The sequence below is a fragment of the Choristoneura fumiferana genome, chromosome 2 (genome assembly GCF_025370935.1).
Source record: "Choristoneura fumiferana chromosome 2, NRCan_CFum_1, whole genome shotgun sequence".
Taxonomy (NCBI): domain Eukaryota; kingdom Metazoa; phylum Arthropoda; class Insecta; order Lepidoptera; family Tortricidae; genus Choristoneura; species Choristoneura fumiferana.
In genome coordinates, this window is record NC_133473.1 from 11,108,562 (window position 1) to 11,119,011 (window position 10,450).

A 10,450-nucleotide genomic window follows, 5' to 3' on the forward strand; every position below is an offset into this window, starting at 1 on the left:
CGATAAAGGTATTAGATAGATAGAAAGATGTAGTTGAAATTATATTTTCAACCAATGTTGAGAACCAGTTGCCTTGCTTCAGCTGTCATTAACAGCCGCATACGGGCACAAGTGTCTCACGTACAAATGCAAATAGACGATCGTTACAGACAAGGAAATAGACAAAAGCTAGCGAAAATCTATTGTGAAGCAAAAGCGATGCAAGCTTTTAAAATTTCTGTTTTAGAGTTTCTGCTACACACTATACTCGAGTCTAGTATTAGATGAACCAACTTGACAGTTCATTACACACTAGTGCTGTAATATTGATATAAAAAACTTAATATCGAAGTAAGAAAAAAACTCAATACGCAATAGTAATAAAAGAAATATTTTATTTTAAAGATTTCGAAAAAATTTTGAACATCGGGAAGGACGCCATCCGCCATTTTGTTTAATTGACATTTCATTCGACGTAACTGCCATCAGCTTGCTTGGATTTATTATTTGCTTATCGTTATTGTGAAATTTTCGTTACGTAATTTAAAGAAGCCGTGGTGCCCTAGTGATTTGACCTATCGCCTCTCAAGCAGAGGGTCGTGGGTTCAAACCCCGGCTCGCACCTCTGAGTTTTTCGAAATTCATGTGCGGAATTACATTTGAAATTTACCACGAGCTTTGCGGTGCAGGAAAACATCGTGAGGAAACCTACACAAACCTGTGAAGCAATTCAATGGTGCGTGTGAAGTTCCAATCTGCACTGGGCCCGCGTGGGAACTATGGCCCAAGCTCTCTTGTTCTGAGAGGAGGCCTGTGCCCAGCAGTGGGACGTATATAGGCTGGGATGATGATGATGATGATGAATTTAATATTATAATATAAGAAATTTAGATTAAGTCTAAAATTTATATTTCGCTATGTAAGTCAATACATTTAACTCTTAAGGGGAAGAGCGCTGCTTATACTAAAGCACAATTAGTGTTTTAGTTATGGACAATGTAAAAAGATATATAAATTAAATTATTATGTTATAATTTGTTGTTATCCTTTTTGTCGTTTCAGGCCTAACGCTATGAAAATAAAGTCCAAAAGTGACAAACATTTTCATTCCGCGTCCCAAGGTTATATCGACAAATTTGTTTCGGCATATTCCTATGCCTATATATTTTTCGCTATGTCTGGTAACATTTTCAGTTGTCAATCTAGTTTGCTTAATTTTGGACCCGAGTACTTGCCACTAGCATCGTGTGGTCCGTTGGACTACTTTGAAATTTACGTCACTTTTGTCATTGGTTAAATAAATGAACCAATCGCAAGCAAGACTGTAAACGTTGAATGGATTTCTCGATACTAACGCCATCTAGCGATAATTAGCCAAGAAACCTTGATTAAAACAATTAAGTAGAGGGGGGAGACTCCACTCAACTCCACGGAGACTTTAGGAGATATCATGTTGAATGGAGAACTCCTAATAAAAGATGTTGCGCGTGTTGATGGTATAGCAGAAGTGAGATCTCTCGCCAGGCAGATGTTATGCCTGGGGACCGAAGCCCGAAAGACGAGCGTCGGTAGTTGTATATATGCGTCCGAGTTGTGGAACTTCAATAGCGCGATGTAGAACACGGTTGGCGTTTCTGTATGTGCTTACTAGATGCTGCTAGGAGTCGCTACAGTATCTATGTTTTTACATAACTTTTGTAGTTTAGCATTCAATCTTGCTTGCAGTGAGTTACCTACTTTAATAACAGTTCTGAAATTAATCTAAAAAATCAAAAATCTGAGTGATCACAAAAATACTGTGTAAAAAATCTACTATAACGAACTCAGTGCTAGTAGCCATTTTTTATATTTAACAATATCATGTTATCATCATCATCGGCCTATCTTAGTCAACTGCTGGACATAGGCCTCTCCAGTTGCACGCCACTGAGCACGATCCTCGGCCAGTCTCATCCAGTTCTTGCCAGCTAACCTGCGAAGATCATCGCTCCACCTAGTCATAAAATAGAATCATGTTATAAAATAGATGAATTAGCTAGTGACCAGAGCTATAAGTTCTATAATCTAAATTTATAACATTGTTGGTCCTTCGAACCGGATAAATAAAAACAAATCCTCAAAGAAAACTTAAACGTTTTTGAACTTTAGCAGCGATCACGTAGCTTATCGAGCTTTACAGGCCGCCCATAGCGCTCATTTAAGTGTTCCATTCACCGCGACGTTGCTCGTAAACGCGCCAAAATAGTATAATTAGGTTAGGAGCGCCGCTGTGTTGTGATTTTGCTCCGTCGAAGAAAATGTGACGGGAATGACAAATGGGGGGTACACCGGTACACAGTGATGCGGAGTTTGGCGCACATATTTTTAATTTTCAAGTAGTTGTGACAGCTATGTGGGCTTTCTGAATTAACAGTCGGCCAGAACTCAGGTAATTTAAAATATTTCTTGCCGTCTATAAAACCCAACCCTGCAGCGAATGACTCAACAAGTTTGGCTGACTTTTTTGTTTATAACGAGAGAAAAATTCGTTATCAAAACTGTAAACATGTAAAAAATATATAATTGTAAAAAAAACGATAAACATCACAGATTCGCAAACTTTACAAGTGACGAATTAGTTAATCTAAATTTAATATTGGATACTTGCAGCATTATTACCTACACTATCTTTATTAAATAAAGATACTTAGTTATTAAATAATGATAGTGTTTATGTGTTTATCTACACTATTATTAAACTTACACTACACTCATAGTCACAAATTTGTAACTAGTTTTCAGTTGTGCTTCGTAATTTTTAAGAAACTTAAACTGACTGAAAAACGGTCAGTAACCAATTATTAAAATAGTATGCAACCTCGTTATTTTAATTGGCGTATTCTGCATTCGTAACTTTGAGATAAACTGGGAGCGTTAAAAAGGAATTAAAAAATAACAAACCATTCAAAGCATAGTACCTATGGTCGATTCTACTCTAGATTCTGAGAAAAGTACTTTCAGATTTTCAGCTGTTTAATTAACACTGTATATTCTCGACGGTTCGCCAACCTCCACGCATCTTGATAAACACGATAATATTTCAGACGCCATCCATCCGGAGCGCTTGATCAAACTTCGTCATATCCCAGTCCGAGTCAGCTATTGTCTGTCTGTGAACGTCAGCGCGCGTCACACGCTGCGTCAGACTCGCTGTCAAAACACGTCGCCTCGCCTGCGGGATACGAGAACTTTGTGTATGAGCTCCGAAGAAGTAATAAAGTTCATATTGTATATAACGAATCGTTCAATTGCCGAATCCAACGGCAGCGTTCGGGAAACTCCGCTATGTCTTTTCGTCCAAAATCCCTCGCGAAGGTCTGTAACCAATGTGTGTTGCCAGTGATGAACATATGGATCTGACACGTGTTCTTTTCACTGTAGTCTTATAATAGGCTCAGAATGCTCATCGAGCTATGGAGCGCTGCTGACAATCTCACATTGGCCCATAGACCTTAGTTGCCTTTTACGGCACAACAGGAAGAAATGGATCCTTCATATTCTTCAAAACCGGGGCTACACGGGCTCCAGATTTGCTCCTTTACTGTACAAGTTTGTGTTGCTTGTACGGTATTATTTATAATTAGCGGACTGTAAACACTTTAAAACACCGGTTCTTCAGATAAAAGCAAGTTTATTGCAAAGACACACACTTAATTATTAATTACACAGTTACACACGCTCGGAATGGCTGGTAGAGAAGGGAAGAAAGTGGGGCGGCCACATAGCCCATAGACAATAAAAAAATTATAAAAAGGTAAAAAATACTCTATGTTAGCAGTGTTGCCAACATATTCGGGGCGCGGCCCATATTTCTACAATACAATTAGAAATAATTAAGTTTTTAGTAAGCAAGTTACTATCCTGTGTAAAGGTTAATGACCTAACACAGTCAAGGTCGATGACCTAATACCAGAGGTATTTAAACTACTACAAGAGTGACAGATTGATTAATAACAAACGTCAAAAGGTAGTTAAAAATCACCATTATAGTGGGTGAACAACATTACACAAAATAAACAAGACTTAAACAATAAAATTACATACATTGAAGTATTATTTAGATTAATTTGAGCTATTTAGAGCTAAGAGTCATTATCATTTAGAGGCAAGAGGCTTATTTTACTTATAGCACGGGTGTGCATATTACCGTTAGGAGTTTTGACTTGAACTGCTCTAACTAGCCCATCATGACCTGGGTATACTTTCATCACTCTGGCCATTGGCCAAGACATAGGAGGAGTGTTGTCTTCTCTTAAAATTACAAGACTACCTACTACAATATTATTATTAACAGTGCGCCATTTGGGCCTGTTTTGAAGCACATTTAAATATTGTTTGTACCAGATTTTCCAGAACGATTGTTTTAAATGAACACATTGTTGCCAAAATTTTAATCTGTTTTGAGGTTGAATAGTTACATCGTTTTCTGGATACATAGTTAATGCATTTCCAACTAAAAAGTGACCAGGGGTCAAGTAACTAAAATCATTGATGTCTGTTGTCGACATAGGGATGAGAGGTCTAGAATTTAGTACAGCTTCTATTTCTACCAGTACAGTATTGATTTGCTCGTAAGTTAACGTGCTATTTTGCAAGACTCTTTTTAAATGGTACTTAGTATTTTTCACGGCTGCCTCCCACACCCCCCCCTGGTTTGGTGAATAACATGGTATAAAATGAAAATTTATGCCTTTGTGAGCAGTAAAATTATTCACTAAACTTAGGTGGGACTGGGAAGAGTGCAGTTTATACAATTCAAACAGCTGATTCCGTGCCGACTTAAAGGTGCTGGCATTGTCAGAATAAATGTCGCTTGGCAGCCCTCTTCTTGATATTAATCTCTTAAGGCAAGCGAGATAAGTGTCGGTCGTGAGATCGGATGCTAATTCCAGATGGATTGCCTTAGTGGCTAGACAGATAAAAACGCAAATGTAACCTTTTCCGACGACAGATCGCCTCACGCGCGAAAGCTTTACATTTATGGGGCCACAGAAGTCGACACCGACCCTGACGAATGCACGCGTTGTTGCAGTCACCCTTTCCGCCGGCAAGGAACCCATAAGCTGTTTTGATGCCTCTGCTTTCTGTCTGAAACACAATATGCAACTTTGAGTAACCTTTTTTACTTCATTCAGTCCATTTACAATCCAGTATTTCTGGCTTAAATTGGCTAGTACAAGGCTAGGGCCTCTGTGTAAAAGCTTTAAGTGTTCGCTTGTAATGATAAGTTTAGTTATTATGGAGCCCTTGGGAAGAATGACTGGATGTTTTTGCGAATACGGAATATTCGAATGATGCAGTCTTCCACCGACTCGTAACATACCAGTACCATCAAGAAATGGATGGAGTTGAAGCAAGCTACCCTTGACCGGTCCACCTCTACGTAGAGAATTTATTTCTTCTTTAAAGAAATTGCTTTGCTCGTTCTTAATGATTAGCATTAAAGCATTGTTCAATTCGCTGCTAGACAAATAAGGATTTTCAATTTTTTGATTTGTAGATTTTATATTATTGGTAAATCTTAAAACATATGCAAGTACCCTAATCATTTTTTGGATACTAGAATACTTCCTTAATTTCTCGAAAACTGTAGTCTGAGCGCTCGTCGCTGAAGACGTGTGGTTGCTGGAGAATGCTGATACAGGTTTCACCTCAGGTAAGTCGCGCGGGAGCTCTAGATTGTAGTCAAAATTATACTTACTATCATGCAAAAACACAGGGCCCTTAAACCATAGCTCGCACGAACCAAGTACCGCCGGACTTACTCCTCTGCTGATATAATCAGCTGGGTTGTCCTTGGTATTGACATAAAGCCAATGGCAATCGGCAGTAAGCTCTTTAATTACCTTTACCCTGTTTGCGACGTAAGCCTGTAGCCTTGTTAATTCGGTGCGCATCCAAGCAAGCACGATTTGCGAATCAGTGAAGAGATAGACCCGTCGAATGGTAAGTTTTAGTTTAAGCGTGTTGGAAACCCGTGCAATTAGCTTAGACAGAAGTAGTGTCGCGTTTAGTTCCAAGCGCGGCACAGTCAAGCCTTTGTCCTGAAGAGGATTTATCCTCGATTTAGAGCAGAGCAAGTGCATAGTGGTGGTACCTGTACAATCTGTGACTCTTAGATACGCGCAGCATCCGTATGCAGTGGAGCTCGAGGCGTCTGCAAATCCAATGAGCTCGACTATGTCTGAATCAGATACATGGATATTTCTTTTTATATAAATTGGTGGCATTACCGCTAGACTGGACGCAAACTCCAACCATTCCTTTTTAATGTCGTCAGGGGGTACAGCATTCCAATCTATGCCGGCAGACCATATTTTCTGCATAATGGCCTTAGCGTGCACAATGATGGGGCTAACAAAACCCATAGGGTCATAAAATTTACTTATATAACTTAAAATGTCTCTTTTTGTGACTCTACTTGGATCATAAGAATCTGGGCAAGACATTCTGAATTGATCCTCTTTCATGACAATATGGAGACCTAGTGCCTTCAAACTGCAATTTTCCTCTTTTAATTCTATTTCATCGAAATGCTGTTCAGTTAAAGGAGTGTCCACCAAAACGTCACTACTATTGGATGACCACTTATGAGTATGAAAACCACCTAAGCTTAAGAGCTCACGCAGTTGAGACTTGGCCTCAAGGACATTATCTAATTTATTGTCAGAAAATAAAATGTCATCAACATAAGTACAGTTCCTAATTATGAACGATGCTAAGGGCAGGTTGCGTTCATGCTTGCTTGCGAGTTCCTCTAAGCAGCGAGTGGCTAAATAACTCGAACTTTTCAGGCCATAAGTAACCGTGTCTAGTCTAATGCATTTCACATTTTCACTAGGGCTGTCTCTCCATAGAATGTTTTGTAGTGAAGTATGTTCTTCACGCAAACGCACATTTCTGAACATACGTTTTATGTCTGAGGTGAATGTAAAATCACCTAAACGGAATAACATAATAATGTCAAACAAATCTCTCTGTACTACAGGGCCATTTAACAAGAGATCATTTAGTGAAACCCTTTTGTTTGTTTTCATAGAACCATCAAATACAGCTCGCAGTTTTGTTGTTTTGCTGTCTGCTTTAATTACTGCATGATGGGGTAGGAAATATACTGCATCTTTATTTAAATCATATAATTCGATATCGACATAATGACCATGTTTCAAAGTTAAGTATTCCTGAATGAATTTTTGATATTCTGTAAAAAGAACTGGATTTTGATGCAATTTTTTCTCTAGATTCAGGAATCTTTTCAATGCAAAATGGAATGAGTCACCTAATGTGTCATTGATCTCATTCAGTGGTAATTTAAGCGGTAGTGCGACTTCAAAGTGGCGATCCTTTAACTGAACAGTGTTTTTAAAAATGTATTCGCACAGCTCTTCCTCTGTGGATTTTTCATTAAAAGTTTGAGGGACACTTTCAGTATTCCAGAAGCGAGTTAAGGATTCTGAGAGTTCGGAGTCACAAGAAGTACACTTTAATGATACCTTATTACATACTTTAGACTGCGAGATATGCTGCGGCATGCTGCCCCCGACGACGTATCCAAATTGTGTGTTGATCACGCTGGGCTGAGGTGCGGCGCTAAGCTGCCGCTGGCTGCATGCAGAAGGCCCCGCCGTCGCGGTCGGCTGCGCCTCGCTGGGAGACTGTAGCAGCGGCTCCGACGGTAGCAGCGTCTGAAAAACCACGTCAGCTCCCATTAATATCTGAATTTCACTGGGGATATTAAATTCGTCGTCTGCTAATGTTATGTTGGGAGGCAGTATTATGTCAGAGACTTTAAATCTGTTTTGCGGCAAATTGCAAGTAATTTGATCGACCACGTGACATGTAGTCGTGGTTTTGAATGATTTCACTAGAGAATGTATTTCTAATGGTAGACAGTATTTGACATTACTCTTAGAATTTGTGATACCTATTACATTAGTATCGGTTTGAGTGGGTGTCAACCCTAGCAGCTGTACAGCCTTGGCCGATATGAATGACAGCTGAGATCCGCTGTCCAACAGCGCCTTTAGGTGTAGCTCACTTCCGTCGCGGCCTATGACCTTTACTTTTGCTGTTGGAAGAAGGACATCATTATTAATATTATTGTTGCCTGCTGCAAGCGCAGCAGGGGATGCAGCAGCCAATGTAGAAGTGGTTGTAGCTACAGTGGCCGGTTTTGGTTCGGCTGGGATAACAACAGCTGGATGTGTTGCAGCTGGAGGCGTCTTGTTGCAATGCAGCAAAGTGTTGTGTGCTTGCTTGCACTCTGCGCATCGAAAATGGTACCTACATTTCCCAGTATGTGTGCCCAGACAAGTAGTGCACAATTTTTTTGTAGTTACAAATTTCAGCCGCTCTTTGACAGCTAATAATTGAAATGATTTGCATGAAAATAGTCTGTGATCACACTTACAGTATTCGCATTGTGATTGTGGTCGCTCTCCTGTTACATGACCCACCATCTTCCCTGGAGCGGACTGGCGATGCTGAACAGGCACACCCTGGTGCGGCTGGTAGCGGTCTTGGTCTGCATTCTCCAGCGCCAGCGCCCTCTTCTCCAAGTAACCCAGAAATTCCTGCATGGATGGGTCCTTGCTGCAGTCACGCTCGAGCTGGTACGCTCTAGCAGTGAATGTGTCTAGTTTGCGGGACAGAATGCAAAGTATTATAGCATCCCAGTGAATTACTTTTGTATCTAGATTAGCCAAAGCAGCTAATTGTTGTCTAGTAGTTGAAATAAATTCTCTCAATGTACTAGAGGTGGCCCGACTAATTGGTTTCATGTCTAAAATATTATGAATATGATCATTGACAATTTTATATTTGTTGTTATAGCGGTCTTCTAGTAATTTATGAGCTTTTTCGTAATTGTTTGCTTCTAATGGCAAGTTTTTAATAAGATCTAACGGTTCACTCTTCAAATATGTGCGGAGATAGTAAAGCTTTTGAACTGAGTCTAGAGACTTATTGTTATGTATCAAGGAGTTGAACAGGTTTATGAAGGGAATATATTCTGTTGACTTACCACAAAACACGGGAACGTCTATAGGTGGTAAACGAGTGGGCGCGTGTGTGGGGTGAGGCGGAGCGGCTGTCAGATTTTCGGTAGTTTCGCGAATACTAATTTCGCTGTTCAGCGTGGACAGCGCTTCAAAATATTTATCTTCGTATTCTTCCAGCTTTTCCTGGTCGTCAGGATCCAAACACAAGATGGATTTGTTAATTTGTTCGTATTCGTCAAACGCCGTCGTTGCACGTAATTTTAGCATATGCAATGTTGCGACGGGCGCAGACTTAATCATCTCATGGTCTAAGACTTTAGTATGAAGACGAGTGATAGCGCCTTTGATGTAGCCACGCGCTGCCACGAGATCCTTCAAGCCCTTGTGGGCCGTGCCTTGCTCCAGCCCCATCGCACACTCACGTTCACTTTTAAGCACACGAAACTACAAGGAACTTAATTAATTGCTTATTTAAATTTAAAAGGTTTTAAGTTTTAACACTGCGCAAGCGACGTGGCGCACGCACGATGACACGATTGAATGAAAACAAAATGGCGTCCTCTCTTCCCCGACTCGCATGCGCTCAATATTGGCCGACCGACGATTGCTTCGTGTCGCTCGGTGACGGCGGGAAGCGGGAAAGTTCGTCCAAGTTCGTCCGGTACAGGTGTTGGTCACGTGATGCGGCTCGGCGATTTCTTCGAATTTGTTGTTTGTATGTAATTGTATGTATGTGTAGGTACGTACGGTACAGGTGTAATGTTGCTGTAATCGTACTTTTCTTCCTTTGTTCTTCAAATTTCTAGCTACAGATAGATGATGTATGTTGCTGTAATAATGAGCTTCTCTTCTTCTAAAACTGTTGGTCTGTCTCGTGTACTTGTGTGTGCCTTCGTTGATTTTGCGTCGGCTCGATGCGCGTTGTTGACTGCTGCACGACCCGACGAACTTGCGGCTTCCAAAGTTATAATTCTCGGTTCGATTGACCATGTACAAGTTTGTGTTGCTTGTAGGGTATTATTTATAATTAGCGGACTGTAAACACTTTAAAACACCGGTTCTTCAGATAAAAGCAAGTTTATTGCAAAGACACACACTTAATTATTAATTACACAGTTACACACGCTCGGAATGGCTGGTAGAGAAGGGAAGAAAGTGGGGCGGCCACATAGCCCATAGACAATAAAAAAATTATAAAAAAGGTAAAAAATACTCTATGTTGGCGGTGTTGCCAACAGAAATACCTCAAAAGTGCTATTATGTCTGAAAATTAATAATATCACAGCTAATTAAAACGCAAAATCACCCCTTCCGGTACAGGGTTTTTACGAACTCATAATTAAAAAAAAAATCTCTTGGTTTTTAATTAAAAAGGGGCAGCTTTCAAATGGTAATTATTTTAAAGCCCCTTCAATTTAAGTGTTGTTCTTTTT

General features: G+C 40.1%; 1 protein-coding gene across 4 annotated transcripts; it reads right to left on the reverse strand.

The window, feature by feature from the left end:
* Positions 1-3,594: 3,594 nt before the first annotated feature.
* Positions 3,595-10,235, reverse strand: LOC141443274 (uncharacterized). Of its 4 annotated transcripts, none has more exons than XR_012453007.1 (3): positions 8,429-10,235; positions 7,524-7,703; positions 3,595-5,106 (listed from the first exon to the last, which is right to left on the reverse strand). XR_012453007.1 is itself a non-coding variant. In XM_074108509.1 (3 exons), the coding sequence occupies exons 1-3, from the start codon at positions 9,426-9,428 to the stop codon at positions 7,609-7,611; spliced, it is 708 nt and encodes a 235-aa protein (XP_073964610.1). In that variant the 5' UTR covers positions 9,429-10,235; the 3' UTR covers positions 3,595-7,608. The 4 variants fall into 4 exon arrangements, 3 of the variants coding, with proteins under 3 accessions (XP_073964610.1, XP_073964597.1, XP_073964587.1); XM_074108509.1 differs by having other exon boundaries at positions 3,595-7,703; positions 8,429-8,653; positions 9,041-10,235; XM_074108496.1 differs by having other exon boundaries at positions 3,595-7,703.
* Between the last annotated feature and the right edge of the window lie 215 nt (positions 10,236-10,450).